General features: G+C 47.9%; 1 protein-coding gene across 1 annotated transcript in view; it reads right to left on the bottom strand.

The window, feature by feature from the left end:
• Positions 1 to 19,621, bottom strand: part of LOC115478487 — a 526,789-nt gene that overhangs the window by 438,452 nt on the left and 68,716 nt on the right. The window contains exon 3 of the mRNA XM_030215853.1: positions 2,672 to 2,786. Within this exon, the coding sequence (XP_030071713.1) occupies positions 2,672 to 2,786 (115 nt within the window). The remainder of the gene's footprint in view (positions 1 to 2,671; positions 2,787 to 19,621) is intronic.

Genomic DNA, 19,621 nt, shown 5'->3' with positions numbered 1-19,621 from the left:
TGACCTGGATTGGCCACTGTCGGTGACAGGATGCTGGGCTAGATGGACCTTTGGTCTTTCCCAGTATGGCACTACTTATGTACTTATGTACTTATAATCCATTAGATCTACCTAAAGGAAATGCTATCAGAGGCGCAAGACACTACCTCACCCTCCACTTTCCCAAATGACAAGGCCTTATATACAAATCTTCATACTGCACTAACTTTACATACATTTGCCCCAAAACATAGAGCACAATACCAAAAGCCCTCAAATGCATGAACAACTACTAAACTTCTGAAAACACTTAAATACCCACTTCTTTAAAAAAAATTCTTCCCCGACGATCCCACATAATCAAACTGAACACCAACAGACACACTAAGACACTTGACCAATAACAGATGCTTAACTAGGACAAATCTATTTCTAACAGTTATATAACACTAGTAAAAAAAAGCCCATTTCTGAAAGAAATGAAACGGGCACTAGCAAGGTTGTCCTCTAATGGCAATTATGTTTTTAAGGGAACTGTTAGGAGAGAGTATGTGTGAGAGAGAGTGAATCAATATGGGTGAGAGTGAATGAGTATGTGTCAGAGAGTGAGTATGTGTCAGAGAGAGAGAGAGAGAGACAGAATGTGTGTGTGTGTGTGTGTCTGTCTGTCTGTGTGAGTGAGTGTAGTGTGTGTCCTGTGCGCACCAATTATGCTCTCTCCCCTGCATTCATCCATATGCAGCAAACGTCCTCTGTGCCCTGCCCCCTCTATCCATCGTGGTGCAGCAATTCTCCTCTGTCCCTTGCCCTCCCCCCCTACATGTGCATCAACTCTGCATTCTCCCCTGGCCTCTCCTCCATCCACCCATATCCAGGGCCCCCCTCCCTCCATCTCTCTCCCCTCTGAGTTCCAGGCCCCCTCCCTACTTCTCTCTCTCTCTGCCCTCTGAGTTCCAGGCCCCCCTCCCCTTTGAGTTCCAGGCCCCCCTCCCCTTTGAGTTCCATGGCCCCCATTCGAGTTCCACACCCCCGCGCCTCCCTCCCTCCCTCCCCTTCGACTTGCGAGACGCCCCCTCCCTCCCACCCTTCCGAGGTCCACGCCCCCCCTCTCCTCCGACTTCCACGCCCCTGCGCCTCCCTCTCTCTCTCTGCCCTCCAAGCACGACCTGTCTTCCGGCAGCCCCTCGCCTTCCTAAGTGCTGGCTGTATATTAAAAATTCTTACCTTGGGGTGCGGCGTCCACAGTGAAGGCGAGCGGCGTTTCACACTGCTTTCACATGTGTCTCAGCTCTGCCTCTAGTCCCGCCCTCATTTCCTGTTTCTGGAAGGGCGGGACCAGAGGGAGAGCTGAGACACATGCGAAGGCAGTGTGAAGTGCCGCTCGCCTTCACTGTGGACGCCGCACCCCAAAGTAAGAATTTTTAAAATACAGCCAGCACTTAGGAAGGTGAGGGGCTGCCGGAGGACAGGTCATGCTTGGAGGGAAAGAGAGAGAGGGAGGGAGGTGCGGGGGCTGGCAACTATACAGAGTTCCCTCGAGGGTGGGGCGATTACGAACCCTACGAACACTACACGGCTTCACTGCCATTCTGCCACGGAGTCAGCTTCAGAATGTTGGAGGTGCGAATTATTATATTAGATGTCTGACTAAATTAAACTGTAAGCCAAATTGAACCAACTACCTGATTGGAAAATGTGGGGTACAAATGCAGAAATAAAGAAATAAATTAAAGGGACCTATTTACTAAAAGCCTAATTGTATAAGATGCCTATGTGAGAAGTCCATAAAAGTGCCCATTTTAAGCCTATTTACCAAGGCAACATAGGTACTTATGGGGTCCTTTTACCAAGCTGCAGGAAAAAGGGCCCTGCGCTAACAGCAGGAGCTATTTTTCTCATGCACCAGGACCCTTTTTACTGCAGTGGGTAAAATAGCCCCCAGCACACATGGCCATGCGGTAAGAGATCTCTTACTGCATGGCCATGCGGCAGGGAGCCCATACCGCCACACATTGAGGTGGTAATAAGGGCTCCTGAACTAACCCAGTGGTAACTGGGCAGTGAGTGGTGATTATCGCCACACAAGCCATTTCCGGAGTTTTTCTTTTTCCTCTAGAAATGGCGCACACTCAGGCACGACTACCACCGGCGGCAGTAGTCCCGGAAGAGCAAGTGGTAAGCCCGCGTTGGGCTTACTGCCTCTCTGTAAAAGGGCCCCTATGTGCCTTGATAAAATAAGCTACCAGATTTTGCCCCAATAGCACATAAATACCGACACACACAGTTACATCTGGTCTAAGGTAGGAGTAAATGCATGCATGTTTTCTAAGTATGTACTCACATATTTTTATAAACTTTGACCCCGCTTCCTCAAACTACAGTCTTGGGAACTGCACGCAGCATGTGTATAATTATGCACCATTTTGATGGTGCATTTATTTAAACACACATATCATGCACAATTTTATAAAAGGATTTTTCTACATGTAAAACAGGCTTTATAAGTGGAAAACATTTATAAAATTACACTTTTAAGGTATAACTTGGATTTCTGCATGTTATTATACAAATTAATGCACATAAGTAAATCAGGCTCATGAATTCAAAATCATAAATTAGTATACTAGATTATCTAGATTACTTTACATTGACAGAGAAAGAAGCTATTGCTGTTTGAGAACTGAATTACAACCTGGTATATGGTGATCCCTGGAGATCTGACACACATATTGAATGGTGGATACTGGCACATTACCATCTATACACAGCATTGGTGCTTTGCAGAGGCTGCCTTTAAATTCAGAAACCTAAGGAAGAAAAGGACAACAGTATGATAATTACTGTTTTAAAACCCCATTGTGCACTTGCAAGAAATCCTGCAAAATACATTTCCAAAGGGAAACTCCACAGAGTTCCCCTTTGACAATTAAAGGCCTGGCTGCATTAGAGGTACATTAGTACATACTTTACAGCAGAGACAAATTCCTTGACTTAAATCACCTGAGTGGATTTCAAAAACAAAAATCCCTATGCCTTGATACTTTACTATTTTCAACCTCCTCTGGACCTGCACCATTTGCACATAGAGGGGGATAAGCATTTGGAGCTATGGTTTTATAGCTATTTATAAATAGCTTTGAAAATTGCCTCCTACTTGGACATATACTATTAGTATGGCTAGCAGAGTTTTTATCTAGCCAGATATGGCTAGAAGAGCCCAATGTTGCTAATATGAAAATGTGAATAGCTGACTATGCCAAGAATGAAATCCTATAGGAATTTTGCAGCTAGGTGTAGAACCAGGTAAGCAATCTAGAAGTAAGGAGCAAAACCAAGATTGATATTTTAGGATATGGCTTTGAATTAATCAACTATAACAATATTCAACAGGTGTGGATTATCAAAAGCACAAATGCAAACTCCACTCAAAGAAATCCACAATAATATTGATATAATATTTGAAGCATTTTTTTGTTTTGTGGATTTCTTTGAGTGGAGTTTGAATTAATCAAACCTGAACTAGAGCCCAGAAAGTTTTCATCAACAACGTATTTATGCAGTCAGACTCCAATAAGAAATAATGATGGAAAATATTCATAGGATCCAGTTCTGTCTGTGTGGGGAGATGTTGAACACCCCCAGTATTAAGCAAGCTCTTTCACAGTGTCCAGGTAGGGGTAATTTGTGGTTGGCACTCCTATCATTTTGAAATGTTAGTGCCTATGGATTTTTCATTTACTCAAAGGCATGAGTAACCACGTGTACAAACTGGTTCAAAAATAAATCTATAAGTGCTGATCCCACTCAATTTTGCTCATTCTCTGCCCCTTGAATTGACAATCCTCCAAATTCTGTAAATGGCGTCTAAAGTTTTGTGTGCTAATCAGTGCCGATAATTGACAATTAATAACCAATGAATGGAACTAATTGGCAATAACTGGAAGTTATGTGCACATCTCTCTATGTGTATTCTATAAAGAAATGTGCTAATTTTGGTGGATGCTTGGAATGCCCTCCCGCGGGAGGTGGTGGAGATGAAAACGGTAACGGAATTCAAACATGCATGGGATAAACATAAAGGAATCCTGTTCAGAAGGAAGGGATCCTCAGGAGCTTAGCAGAGATTAGATGGCAGAGCCGGTGCTGGGAGGCAGGGCTGGTGGTTGGGAGGCGGGGCTGGTGGTTGGGAGGTGGGGCTAGTGCTGGGCAGACTTATACAGTCTGTGCCCTGAAAAAGACAGATACAAATCAAGGTAAGGTATACACAAAAAGTAGCACATATGAGTTATCTTGTTGGGCAGACTGGATGGACCGTGCAGGTCTTTTTCTGCCGTCATCTACTATGTTACCATGTTGTAAGTCACACAGCAGAAAAAGGCATGTGATGAGGGGGTGTTATAGAATCACGCTTAAATTCACAAACTAACTGCCTACATATAGGCCTGCACTGAGCAGGCCTAACTGCTGGTGCATACATTGTACAACGCGGTTTTCAGCATTGTTTTCTCAAAACTTTCAATCGTGTTTTCATCAGCTTTAACTGTGTATTTGAGGAACTTAGGTGTGCTGGAGGGTCTAGGGTGCTGCTTGCAATTAGAGTCATCGGGCCATAGTTTACAAACAGTGGCGTAGCAAGGGGGGGGCAAGAGGGGCAGTCCGCCCCGGGTATCAACTCGGGGGGGGGGGGGTGCTCCCTGCCAGCTCCCCCCCCTCGGCGCATCAACACCCCCCCCCCGACCAATGCCTACCCTCCTCAGCTCCCTCCGACTCCAACCATCTCCCGCACCCTACCTTTAAAGAAATTTCGGAAGCCGTGGAGAGGCGAGGCGCAGTGCCTCGCGCCTGCATGTAAAAGAAGCGTGGATCCTCATCGGGTCTTCCCTCACGCTGTCTGTCCCGCCCTTGCGGAAATAGGAAGTTGCATCAGCGGAGGGCGGGACAGACAGCGTGAGGGAAGGCCCGATGACGATCCACGCTTTTTTTACATGCAGGCGCGAGGTGCTGCGCCTCGCCTCTCCACGGCTTCCGAAGTTTCTTTAAAGGTAGGGTGCGGGAGCTGGTTGGAGGGAGCTGAGGAAGGTAGGCACTGGGTCGGGGGGGGGGGTGTTGATGCGCTGAGGGGGGGGGTGTCATCGTGCTGCACCCGGGGGGGGGGTGCAACGGCGAACTGCCCTGGGTGGCAGCCCTCCTTGCTACGCCACTGTTTACACATGTACCTCACATCTCTTACTAGGGTATTTGTTTTTGGCCAAAGATCTACCCTATGCAGTGCCACGGGTCCCTCATTGGAACACTAAACCTCGTTGGAACACTAAATAGCCATTTATGGACCAGTGGCCTAGTGGCAGGGCCGCTGAGAGGGGGGAACAGGGGGGACAAAATTCCCCGGGCCCGGGCCTCTGGGAGGGGAGGCGCCCGGTGCTGCCGTCGCTCCCTGGCATTGAACTTAAGCGCCTCACCTTCGAAAGCGCAGCAAGCAGCGGCAGACCACTCCTTCCTTCCGTGTCCCGCCCTCACCTGACGTAACTTCTGCAAGGGCGGGACACGGAAGGAAGGAGTGGTCTGCCAGTGCTTGCTGCGCTTTCGAAGGTGAGGCGCTTAAGGTCAGTGCAGAGGGTCCGGGGGTGGAGAGAGGGCCCGGTGGCGGGTGGAGGGGGGGGCCCAGCGACCTAGGGTGGGGGGGCCCTGGGGGCATCCTTGTCCCGGGCCTGGCCCAGTTTCTCGGCGGCCCTGCCTAGTGGTAATGGCTCGGGACTATGAGTAAAGGTGAACAACGTTCAAATTCCACCTGAGCTACAACTGACCTACTCTCCCAACCCTGTACTAGTGTTTTGGGACTGACAACCACATCTTGAGGACAGTTGTGATCTGGAAAGAGGTGTTTAAAGTAGAATATCTGGATTGTGCAACATGACCTTTTGGTCATCTGAAGGGTCCCTTAAGTACGTAGGCAAAGTGACATCCTTGAACCTCTCCTTTACCACATAGAAGGATGTGTTTTGGACTGTTGTAGAGTAAGTTGGTTGGTCTTTCAGACTTCAAGGGAACCTCATTGTTTGTGTCTGCAGATTATAGTTACCTTTTCCCCACAGATATATGTACTTCTTCACTCAGAGATGTACATGTTCTCCTCCTAAGGCATCAGTACAGATGCCTGTGATCTACAGTGCTAGAACAAATGAGGTGACCTAATGGCTAAGACCATTGACTTGTTGTTCATGGGTGGTGGGTTCAAATCCCAAAGAAAGCAGGCGTGTTATCCATATGGAACATGCACTCTGAAGAAGTTCTTTTTGGCAAGAAAACATCAATCACTGTGCATTCTGATGATATCTGAATTCTGCATTGAAATTTGCACTTTCAACTGACGATGGCCAAGGTGAGCGGTGTGAATATTTTTGGGATTTAGATACTGTGTTGCCATGTTGTAGATGTAATTTGGAATTCAGATGTATGCATGCCTTCAGTGCACCAAATAGCCTATTCACTTGCATTCTGTCCTTGTGTAACGTTTGTGAGTCCTTGTGCCAGGACAGCGCACAGAGACAAGGATTCGACCCTGCGCTCTGCTGGGCAGCTGAGCAACCCCGAGACTTCATCTGTGATGACCGCTGTTCCCCGAGGGTTGAGCCCCCAGGTGCGGGCGGTTGACAGGACTTCCGGATGCAGGCAGGGGTCAGGGACAGACAGTAATCAGAAAGTAATCTGGGTTCAAGCAGTAGCCAGAGGCAGGCAGCAGGCAGAGTAATCCGGGTTAAGGCAGAAGTCAGGTCAGGCAGCAGGCAGAGAGTACCCAGGTTCAAGCAAAGTCAGAGGCGGGCAGCAGGCAGAGAGTAATCTGGGGTCAGGCAGTAGTCAGGTCAGGCGGAGAGTATCCGGGTTCAGGCAGTGGTCAGGTATCGAGAAGGTAACAGATAGGAAAAATACGCAGCACAAGCAATCACCTACGGGAGAAGAAGCCAAAGCCCAGAAGTGGAGAGAAACTACTCCTAAAATAGCCCCCACCATCAGGGAAAACAATCAGCTGGCAAGGAGAGCCTCCCATTGGCTTGCCAGCCGAAGGAGGGGGGAGAGCCTAGGTGCAAGGCTCCAATCCTGTAGAGCAGGAGGCGGGGCAAAGATCTCGGCGTTCCAAGAGGACTAGGCATGCCGCAACCTAGCCTCCCGGACGGAGCAGGCAGAGAGGACTCCCGGAGCGTCAGGCCCGCCAAGATGGCCGGTGCTCCGCATTGCAGGCAAGCAGAGGGAACAGAACCCCCGGGCCACCGGTAAAGAGATTTCGCAGGGATGGAGGGCTCCGGGGACAGTCGAAATGGCCTTCAGAGGGGGCTCAACTGACGAGAGGCACGTGTGGAAACAGCGGGGTCCCCAACTGCTGATCTCACTGCTGACCCAGTTGATACTGGGAGCGTGGAGGCGCAACCAGAGCAGCCCCAAAATTTTTATTTAACTATATCACCATGGTGTTCTATTACTATCAGCCGAGTATGAGATTATGGTAATGAAATGTAATTATTATTTTATATCTATTTTTATGTTTACTTGCTTTTATATTTGTTCTAATTGTTATATGATTGTTTGTTTTGTAGCCCCTGATGCAGCCCAGTGGGGCGAAACACGGCCTGTGTCGGGCTTGTTAATTTTTTATTGATCCATATCAAATAAATATTGTTTTCCACATACGTATCTGCTTCGTTTGGTGTCCATCTTGGAGTTTGCAGATCGATTACCCTGCTGTTTTCTTGGGCAATCGTATCGATACAGATTTCTTGCCAACGCAGAGTGACGGGGACCGAAATCAGGTTGTCTGGGAGAAGAGAGGATCGACCCAAGGCCACCCCCCTCACGGGGCCTGGATCCTGGCGTTTCCCAGCTTATTCGGACACGAATTCACAAAATGACCAGACTGTCCACAATATAAACAGAGTCTATTGTTCCGTCGATGGGACCTCTCCGATTCAGAGAGGCGCTGTCGCCCGATCACCATCGGTTCCTCGGAGGTCCCTGCTAGAGAACTCGTCGCTCCCCTGGGTGAAGTAGGCCATGACGTCCACGGGGCAGGCCTCTGCGGAGGATGCTGCAAGGTACGCTCCTGTGATCTCTCCTGAAATCGGATGTCAATGCGGATGCAGAGGGTGATAAGGGCATCCAAGGTAGTTGGGAGGTCCCGGCCAGCCAATTCATCCTTGATCCGACCATTCAAACCTTGCCAGAAGATGGCTGTGAGGGCATAACTCAGCAGCTAAGGTCCAGAAGCGAACTGCATATGTTCCAACGGAGCTGCTACCTTGTTGAATTCGCAGCAAATCCGCTGCCGCAGAGGAGGGCTGCCCAGGAACATCAAAATCCATCCTGAACCAGTGAAGGAACTCCCCCAGATCTGAGAGAAGCGGATCTCGTTGCTCCCAGAGAGGAAAAGCCCAGGCCAGGGCCGGTCCAGAGAGCAGTGAGATAATATAAGTGATCTTAAGGCTGTCAGAGGGAAAAGACCCGAGTTGCATCTCGAAAAGCATCTGGCATTGATTCAAAAATCCCCGACATGCAGAGGGAGTACCGTCAAACCGAGGGGGCTCTGGGAGTCACAGTCCCGGAGTAGGCAGAGCGGGCCTCGGAGCTGGGACGGCAGGTTGGCGCTGGAGGGCGGCCATCTGAGTACACACATCTTGTTTTTTTTAAAAAAATATTTTTATTGAGGTACAGGACATACACATTTCAACACATCTATGCAGATCCATGGCAATGCAAAAATACAAATACAAAGTGTAATCGTACATCATATATCAAAACTGAAAAAACCATACATGGCCTGTTATATATGTCAAAAACCCCGCCGGCCATTTTATGCAAACAAAGACGTAATCACCTATCAGTGCACATGTCCTGTCCACCTTATTTTATTTTTAACCCCCCCCCCCAATCAGCCATCTCCTAGTCCCCCCTACCTTTCCCCTCTGCCCCCCCCCCCCTCCCACTCCTGGAGAAGGTTGAGACCCTGCATACAGCACTGCATAGAGCTGCCATAGAGATCTATACGCCTGGCCACTCTTTGGCCCAGAGGGCTGAAGTCGTTCCCTCTCCCAACGAGCCATCTGTATCATCTTTACTGTTCAATGATGCACAGTCGGTGGCTCTTCTGCTACCCAATACACTAGTATAACTTTCCTAGCCAACATTAACGGCACACACACACAAAACGCGCCTGAGAGGAAGATAGCCCCTGCTCACTCAAATATGCCTCATCTCCCAAGAGCAACACTTTATAAGAAGACCATTCAACTGGAACATCTAGCATGCGCTCTAGAACCCCTAGTACTCCCAGCCAAAAAGTGTGAAGTTTCATGCATTCCAGAAAAGTATGGACAAGTGTTCCCACTTGTTGTTTACAATGCACACACTTGCTATCCTCCCAGAGCCCCATTTGCTTCCCCTTTTCCCTAGTTATAAAAGTACCGTGCAGCAGCTTAAACTGCTTTTCTTGTAAGTTAGCACAGGGAGTCACTTTGAATGCCCCCGTGAAATATTGTGACAGCATTTCCATGGTGATCTCCTCTCCCAGCTGCTCCCCCCACCACTTGGCTAGACCAGCAAAAGAAAAAAAAAAACTCCCTCTGTTCCCTGCCTATGGCATACCACACTGCTAGCTTATTGGCCTCCTTTGGAACCTGACAAAAAATCTTATCCAAATCGTGAGAAGGTCGGACCACATGTTCTCGTGGAGGATAAAGTCGTACAGTAGTGTCTCCATTGCAAAAAGGGTAAGAAGTCTGCACTTACCAAACTCCAGGTCTCCTGCACATGCTCAAAAGTAGGAAAAGAGTCCCCCCAGGCAGTGGCGTAGCCAGACCTAACATTTTGGGTGGGCCCAGAGCTAATATGGGTGGGCACTGTGTATATAGGTATGAGTAGTGTTTCTTGCTACAAAATAATGCATTAGAATGCACTTGATGATGGATTTCTAAGTAGTATGCCCAGCATCAACATATGGAAAAACCAATATTTTAAAATATAGTTTACACTAACGCACATCTTAAACTGGACCAGGCGTAAGTCTACTATAATGGCAAACATATTAACACACGACAAGATCCTACAGTATAATTTCAGAAATGATATTGAGGCAGCCATGGGCAAAGAAATTGTTAATTCTATTTTAACTCTTCAGTCCTGTAAAGTGATGGAGGAATGCCATATGGTTTTAATTACTTAGAAGTCTAGCTTTTGCTAGGCTACAGGTTAGAAAGGTCAGAGAGAGAAACTTTCTTTGACCCCTTGTGAGTGATGGATGGTTAAGGCTAGTTCATAGATATTATTTTAACACATCTGGAGGCCATTAAATCTTGAGGGGATCAGCAAAGCAAGACATACTGTAGTTTTAAAAGGATTAGTTTAAAATGCTGCTTAGAAGAAAATAGTTAGATTTTAGAAGTTCTTGATATGTAGAATTTGTCTTATAGGGAATTCTGATTTCTGCTTATTTTTGAATATGTTTTATTCTGTGTAATTAATAATTCTATGTAGAATATCTTTTCAATTCAGTGTTACATCAGTGTCTGACTTTCAAGTAAGATTGCAGTTGAAAAGGTCATCGTCTGGTTTGAATTATCCACAGTCCTAGCTAGTTCAATGTATGAAGCTAATAGGTGAAAGAGGTCAGGAAAAGTCTTGATTAATTATAGTTAAGTGAAGGAATGGTCCTGAAAGTAATAACAAACCATATCTGTATGCCATTAAGCAAGACTGGCCCCTAAATGAACCCAGTTAGTATGAAGTTAGCTGGGAATATGAGAATTTAATCATAATAAAATGCAAGAGTTCTGGTGCCCCATTGTCTAGCGTGAGAGGCCCCAGGTCATAGGTCAGTTTAGGAAATGTCTCAAACCTATGTAACTGATATTTTGGAATAAATGTATACAGATGATTGGTTCAGACAGGGTAATCAATCTATTCCTTACCATCTGGAAAGTAAGGGGGCTAGAGGGGTTTAGAACTGTATATAACTGGGAGCAGAAGCAGCTTACGTCAGAAGAAGGAGAGAAGAGAGCTGAAGAGGACAGACAGAAGCCACAAGATCCAGAGAGCTGAGAAAGAGAAGAAGAGACTTAGTGCTGATGTCCTACTTTGTTTGCTGGCAAATAAAGAAGATTTCTCCCTCATTCTGGTGTGTGCTGTTTGACTCCTGAAGTACCACAGATTCTGCTAACACTAGTGGTAATTCCTGCAACAATTTTTGGTGGCAGAGGTGGGATGCTCAACCCTGCATCAATTTCTGGCACCCAACTGACTGAGGAACATTAGCCGGGTATGTATTTTGTATTCTGTATTCTGTATTGTAATCCTAGCTAGGAAACTGTAAACCAGCCCCTCAAAAATTGAGGGAAGGGGAGTCTGATCAACTCTCAGCGAAGGCCTTAGTAGCTTCTAGTCGTGGGGACTAGTAGGGAAACCGCCTGAGCTTATCTGTATCTGAGAAATCTGAAATTGTTGGGTGGGATTTTTTGTGCAGAATGTGTGTGATGCCTGAATGTTAACTGAGTGTGGACTTCTTATAGCTGCGGTTCCAGTTAACTGGCCAGCGACGGAAGGAAGCGATTGTTGTCTGTTTACCTTTTGTCTCGGGAGTGTGGACCCCATTACCACACTTCAAAAAAAAAAATTCCCTCCCTTTTTGTGTGTTGTAACTGTAAGCATTATGGGAGGGACATCATCTAGACAAATTACTACTCCCCTAGATTGTATGCTTAAGAATTTCAAGAAAGGATTTTTAATTAATGATTATGGACAGACTTTAAGCTTAAGTACTCTAAGAACCTTGTGTGAAGTTGAGTGGCCATCTATGGGAGTGGGGTGGCCCCCTAGTGGCAGCTTAGATATTGAAGTAATCCGGAAGGTCTACAGCATAATTGTAGGAGAACCAGAATATTCTGAACAACTCCCTTATATAGATTCCTGGGACAGCCTTGTGACTGACCCTCCCTCTTGGTTGAAAACTTATATGGGATCCCCAGTGAAGTTCATGTTGGGCCGCGTTCAAAGAAAGATTATTAGACAATCTAAACTGGAAGAGGGAAAGAGCTCCAGGAAGCCTACCACCCAATCGGTGGCTTCCGCCCCTACCCTGTCCGAGAAACCCATACTCTCTGATGACCCCTCAGATCTTGAGCCACCACCTTATGGCCCATTGTTGGGGTTCCGTGCCACCCCTAGAGATCCACGGCGTCCAGCCCAAGCCTCTCCAGCACAGGCTTCTCCGGATAGTTCCTCCCCTTCTGTGCAAACCCCGCCACATCCTAGGTTGGACTTTTCACCCAGCCTCTACCCTTCTGTGCCACATCCTTCCCTGCTAACCTCCAAAGACCCGCTTTGGGCTCCACTCCCTGACTCCTCAACTCCCGATAGCCCAGCCTCTCCCTTTAGTACCCCTCCCCACTCATCAGGGGCCCAGCATCCCTTTCAATGGACTGAATCACCTGGGACCACCTCTCAGTCTATGAGTACCCCTCCTCATCCCTCAAGGGTTCAACACACCTCCCCTGAATGGGTTAGACCTGTTGCAATCACTTTTGAGCATGATAGGGGGGTAGCTCCTAGCTCTACCTCAGGTTCCATTCCCACCTCCTCGAGAGTTCTGCCCCTGCGTCAGGTAACCACCACTTGACCGGATCCTAATAATGAGGGTCAGGTTATGCAGGCACAGGCCTACCAGTATGTACCCTTCACAACCACCGATCTCCTGAATTGGAAGACATATTACCCCTCTTATACTGAAAAGCCTCAGGCAGTGGTGGACCTAGTGGCTAGCATTATGGCCACCCATAACCCAACCTGGACTGATTGTCAACAACTTCTCCTGACCCTCTTCACAACTGAGGAGAGGCGGAAGATTTTACAAAATGCTGAGGCCATCACGCGAGCGCGTGTTCCCGAGGGGATACAGGACCCAGAGGAATGGGTTAGAACTCGGTTCCCTCGCGCAGCTCCAGCTTGGGATCCAAATAATGGGCAGCACTATGAACTGTTGTCTGGCTATTGCCGGGACTTGCTGGAAGGTATGAAGAAAGGCATAAAGAGGCCCATTAATCTGGCAAAGGTCTCTGAAATTCTCCAAGGGGCAACTGAATCCCCTGGGGCCTTTTTAGAGCGACTAATTGAAGCCTACAGAACATACACCCCATTTGACCCTGAGGCACTAGAAAACCAGAGAATGGTGAATAGTGCATTGGTGGCCCAGAGTATGCCAGATATCCGGAAGAAGCTGCAGCATCAGGAGGGATTCGCAGGGATGAATACCACCCAGCTAATTGAGATCGCAACAAAGGTTTTCGTTAATAGGGATCAGGAGGTGCGCCGAGAGGCTGACCGGAAGATGCAGAAGAAGGCCGACCTTTTGGCAGCAGCCATTACTAATTCCACCCTTAACCGAGGTCGACCTCTAGCTAATGGGAAGCCAAAGTGGGATCCCGGACCACCAGCCAGGCCCCGAGATTCCTTCAATCAATCCCGGCCACGAGGGGAGAATCCCAGACCACGATTGGAGAGGGATCAGTGCGCCTACTGCAAGGAAAGAGGGCACTGGAAAGATGAATGCCCCCAGAGGCGCCAGGGACTGAGAAGGGGACCAGGAGATCGAGGAAGCCGAGGCCGAGTTCGAGAGGGAAGGTATGAGCCTCCTGAATCTGACATCATTGGGATAGCTGAGATGGCAGAATGGGATGAATAGGACAGACCGGGTTCCTACAAACTGGGCTCCCAGGAACCCATGGTCAAGCTAACCATAGGGAGCCGCTCAATTCCATTCATGATTGATACAGGAGCTGAACATTCTGTTGTGACGGAGCGATTAGTGCCTGTGTCTGGAAAAACTGTCTGAGTGGTGGGAGCCACGGGGGTGCAGAACCGGAGGCCCTTTCTGATGACCCGTAGATGCCAATTAGGCTCACACACAGTCACTCATGAATTCCTGTATATGCCAGACTGTCCAATCCCTTTGTTAGGCCGGGACCTGCTGTCCAAGCTTAGGGCCCAAATTTCCTTTGACTCTGATGGCCAGACTTCAGTCTCCTTTCGGCCCCCGATATCCAGCCCTAGGGGCATATTGAGTTTCTGCTGCCCCCTTGAAGAAGAATGGCGGCTGCATCAGTCGCAGGGCCAAGTTGACCTATCCCTGGCCGACAGCTTCCAGGTCAATGGGGTATGGGCAGAAGATAATCCCCCAGGGTTGGCCCGAAATATTCCTCCTGTCCATGTAGATTTACTTCCAAGTGCCCGGCCAATCCGTCTTCGCCAATACCCAATTCCCCGAAAGGCTCTGGAAGGGATTCAAGCACATCTGAATCGTCTGTTATCCCATGGAATTATTCGACCTTGCCAGTCTCCATGGAATACGCCACTGTTGCCAGTTCAGAAGCCAGGGACTGAGGACTACCGGCCAGTCCAAGACTTACGAGTGGTCAACAAATCCACTATTTCATTACACCCTGTAGTGCCTAATCCATATGTCCTGTTGGGATTGATACCTTCTGGAGCTACCCATTTCACAACACTGGACCTAAAAGATGCCTTCTTTTGTATTCGGGTGGCCCCCGCCAGTCAACTGCTTTTCGCCTTTCAATGGGAAAACCCAGTAACAGGACGGAAGCTTCAGTATACATGGACCCGCCTGCCACAGGGGTTCAAGAATTCCCCCACCATTTTTGGGACTGCCCTAGGACAAGACCTTAAGACTTTTAAATCTGAGCCTTCCAAGCGAGTTTTACTCCAGTATGTAGATGACCTCCTGATTGCAGCAGTGACCCAGGAAGAGTGTTTTGAGGCTACCAGAGAATTGCTGGAGCTACTCTTGGATGCAGGCTATAAGGTCTCACGCTCAAAGGCCCAACTCTGTCAGTCAGAAGTGAAGTATCTGGGCTTCTGCATTTCCCAGGGAAGTCGGAGACTGGATGTCAGTAGGAAGCAAGCGGTTGCTGCAATTCCCCAACCCAAGTCTAGAAGGGAAGTTAGGGAATTTCTGGGAGCAGCCGGATTCTGCAGAATTTGGATTCCGAATTTTGCACTGATGGCGAAACCCCTTTACCAGGCCACAAAGGGGGGTGAAAAGGAACCATTTGAATGGGGACCTATTGCTCAACAATCCTTCCTCGCCATAAAGAAAGCCCTACTCCAAGCCCCTGCGTTAGTCCTTCCTGATGTGGAGAAACCTTTCTCACTGTATGTCCACGAGCGACAGGGGGTTGCTCTGGGGGTGCTGACCCAGATGATGGGATCCTGGCAGAGGCCTGTTGCATACCTGTCTAAACAGCTGGATGGAGTGGCTAAAGGATGGCCAGCCTGCATGAGGGCTATTGCAGCAACAGCCTTACTGGTCCAGGAAGCTGATAAGTTGACCTTGGGGCAAGAACTGGTTGTTAAAGTCCCCCACACAGTTCTCACCCTCATGGAGTACAAGGGCAACCACTGGTTTACAAATAGCCGCATGGTTAAGTACCAAGCCAGCTTATGTGAGAATCCACGGATACACCTGGAAACAGTGGCTACATTCAATCCCGCCACTCTTTTGCCAGCATCTGAGGGACCACCGGATCATGACTGTATCCAAACCATGGATGAAATGTACTCCAGTCGACCAGATCTTAAAGATGTTCCTTGGAGGGACCCAGATGTAATTTATTTCACAGATGGAAGCAGTTACGTGGAGAACTCCAAGCGATTGGCAGGCTATGCTGTGGTGACAGAGGACAAGGTGATAGAAGCAAGAGCCCTGCCCCAAGGAACTTCAGCCCAGAAAGCAGAACTTGTGGCCCTCATACGAGCTCTGGAGCTAGCAGCAGGACTGGTGACCAACATTTATACTGATTCCAAGTATGCCTTCACAACTCTACATGCTCATGGAGCTTTGTATAAGGAAAAGGGACTCATAAATGCCGCAGGCCAACCTGTTAAGTATGGACCTGAAATACTGCAGTTGCTAGAGGCTGTTTGGGCCCCTAAGAAGGTAGCTGTCATTCACTGCAGGGGACACCAAAGGATAGATACTCCAGTGGCCCGAGGGAACCGCCATGCTGATCGGGTGGCCAAGGAAGTTGCTCGAGGACCTCCAGTAGGTACTGTGACCCCCCTGTTCCAAATTCGACTGCAAGAATGGACGCCTATGTACACCCAAATGGAAGAGAAATGGGCTCAAGAGGAAGGAGCAGTAAGGAGACCTGATGGTTGGTTACATCTCCCTGATACCAGAGTTCTGGTGCCACGCCACCTAGCTTGGCCTGTAGTGTCTCAAGCTCATGATCTGTCACACTTAGGGAAAACAGCACTAGCCCGCCTACTCAGTCGAGTAGTGGTCTTGGAAGGATTGGATAGTCTGGTTGCCACTGCCTCTGCCCGATGTACTCTCTGTGCCCAGAATAATGCTCGTCAGGGACCCCGTATTCCACCAGGAGTTCAGTCCAGAGGACTAACACCCTTTGAGTCCCTAGTCATAGACTTCACAGAAATGCCCAGGAGCGGTAGGCTCCGATACCTCTTGGTCATGGTCTGTACTTTCTCTGGGTGGGTGGAAGCATATCCTACAGTCACTGAGAAAGCCACAGAAGTAGCTCGAGCCCTCCTTAGGGATGTTATCCCCAGGTATGGACTGCCCCTTGCCAAAGGCTCAGATAATGGTCCCGCCTTTGTTGAAGCCACACTTCAGGCCCTGTCCCGCGCATTGCGCATTACCTGGAAATTGCATTGTGCCTACCGTCCCCAGAGTTCAGGGCAGGTTGAGCGGGCAAACAGAACCTTGAAAAATAGCCTAGCAAAGATTTGTCAGGAAACCCAACTGAAATGGCCACAGGCACTGCCACTAGCCCTCTTCCGCCTCCGATGCACCCCAACTAAAGGAACAGCCCTCTCTCCCTTTGAAATTGTGTATGGGAAGCCCCCAGCCATTTTGCAGGGAATTAAGGGAGACATAGGGACTTTAGGGTCTGCCCAGGTGCAGGAGCAGGTAGCCCTCTTGGGCAGGATAATTTCTGAGCTTCAGTCTTATGTGAGAGAAATAAACCCTGTCCCCTTCCAGGCTCAGGTACATTCCTTCCTGCCAGGGGATAGAGTTTGGGTGAAAGACTGGAGGCTCCAGCCTTTGGGGCCCCGGTGGAAAGGACCTTTTACTGTTTTGCTTTCTACCCCTACAGCTGTGAAGGTCGCAGGGATAACTCCATGGGTCCATTGGTCTCGAATCAAGTCTGCTGACCAGACTGAGCCCAGCACGGATCAGATGGAGCCTAAACAGTGGAGAGCAGAAAGTGATCCTGCGGAGCCATTGAAGTTGCGCTTGACCCGAACCAAAGAATCTATTAGCTGAAAAGAAGGGTCAACTGCATACCGCAGGAGCTGCTGGACTTTGGCTTCATACTGAGACTCTTTCTTGCCTGATTCTGGCTTTCCTGGAATTTGAGAGCTTGATCCTTGTCAGTTGAGGTTCTATCCCAACTGGTATAAGAACTCAAAGACTGAGAACATTATATTAGAGTAATCTGTGACTAGCACAGACTGTTGGAATATTATTGCTTAATTAGTTTGCTGTATTTGTTTTAGATTACGAAGAAAGAAAATGTTAGTAATTTGGGTGTTTTTGTTGTTTTCTACTCCTTGCCTCCTTTTTCCTAATACCCCAACTCGCTCCAACCTTTGGCTACATTCTGTCCAGGAACTAATTAGCCAGGCAAAGATTACTTCCCCTTGTATTGTGTGTTCCCGATTTTCTCCTTATACCACAGATGTCCCAGCTGTTCCTGTCCCTGTGCCGCTTACAGCTCTTATACCTCCCTACTTTTCGAGTTCGGGTCCTTGGAGCCAGGATTATACTTGGTGGTCCTTTTATAATGCTACCTCCCCCTCTGAATCTTCTCTAAGGCCAGTCTTTACGTCTCCCTATCCAGCTTCTGGAGTGTTTTGTTTAACAAGAAACATCTCAACTGTTCTTCCTATTTCCTGTAACTATACCAATGTTCTCCCAGAGAAGGGGAGAATCTGTGTGGGTAGTCTCTCCAGGTACTCCTATGTGCCCTACTACCGTACCTGCAGATTATGACCCAGGTGATTATCTGGCTCCTAAGCGTACCACTGAGAGGACTATAGTGTCCCGGCTTATTTTCTACTTTCATAAGTCCCCGGGGTATGAAGAGTTAATAACAAATGAGCAGCCTGTCACAATTGGGGATTGGCACCTATGGTGTGCAAAGTCTCCATTTCGTCTTCGTTCCCCCTGGGATAGGGGCTCGCACTATGGGCATCCTAAGTACCTTGTCCAGCCTGAGCCAACATTTATTGGGAACTTTCCTCACCCTCTCCTTGGCCATTACTGGCTCTGTGATAATGTCCTCCACATGATTCTTCCCCCCACGTATGATTTTTGTGTATTGGTAACCTTGAATTATTTTCCTAAAGTTATTCCTCTTCTCAGGCCACCATCCCCGCACCGCTCTAAGCGAGAGGCCTTGTCCTTACCCTCTTCCGTTGCCACAGAGGATGAGGCGATTGAATTAGCCCTCCAGTATATCAACTCTACTTATCCTCTGACTAAAAAGAGACTTGTGGCCCTTTCTGCCACGGCCTGGATTCCAATTGGGGGCCCGGTAGCGGGTATTACTGAACTAGGCATGGCTACCCGGCGACTTCAGTCCCTACCCCATGTTTTAGTTCATGAGCTAAACGTGGTAGTCAATGCATTGCAGGATCAAATTAATGAATTAAGTGTAGTTTCTCGGTATAACCGTATGGGCCTTGACTACCTCTTTGCAGCCCAGGGTGGCCTCTGCACAGTGCTAAATTCTTCAGAGTGCTGTACTATTGTCATAAATAGGACGCATGTAGTTAGGCATGCCATGGATAAAGACCTACAGTTGGCTAGCCTTAATGTGGAGGATTACCGAGGAGGATTAGACCTTACCTCCTGGTGGTGGTCATTGACCTCATGGATACGTCCCTTGTTCATTTCCCTAATAGTCTTAGTTTTAGCAGGATTGTTGTTTTGTTTCCTAGCCTCATGTGCTTCGGCAGTATGCCGTAGGACCTTAACGAGTAGGGTAATGGTGATTCACAAGCCTATTCCTAGAAGTTATGCCCCAGGAGGAGGGATGGAGTTGGCATCACTATAGTCTCCAGAGTTTGAGTTGTGAGACTTATCTCTGCATAAGCTGATTTTAGTCTCAAAGTGGGGAATGAGGCAGCCATGGGCAAAGAAATTGTTAATTCTATTTTAACTCTTCAGTCCTGTAAAGTGATGGAGGAATGCCATATGGTTTTAATTACTTAGAAGTCTAGCTTTTGCTAGGCTACAGGTTAGAAAGGTCAGAGAGAGAAACTTTCTTTGACCCCTTGTGAGTGATGGATGGTTAAGGCTAGTTCATAGATATTATTTTACCACATCTGGAGGCCATTAAATCTTGAGGGGATCAGCAAAGCAAGACATACTGTAATTTTAAAAGGATTAGTTTAAAATGCTGCTTAGAAGAAAATAGTTAGATTTTAGAAGTTCTTGATATGTAGAATTTGTCTTATAGGGAATTCTGATTTCTGCTTATTTTTGAATATGTTTTATTCTGTGTAATTAATAATTCTATGTAGAATATCTTTTCAATTCAGTGTTACATCAGTGTCTGACTTT

Source organism: Microcaecilia unicolor, chromosome 10, assembly GCF_901765095.1.
Source record: "Microcaecilia unicolor chromosome 10, aMicUni1.1, whole genome shotgun sequence".
Taxonomy (NCBI): domain Eukaryota; kingdom Metazoa; phylum Chordata; class Amphibia; order Gymnophiona; family Siphonopidae; genus Microcaecilia; species Microcaecilia unicolor.
The sequence above is the reverse complement of the archived record's forward strand: the minus strand, read 5'-3'. Positions and strand labels throughout refer to the sequence as shown.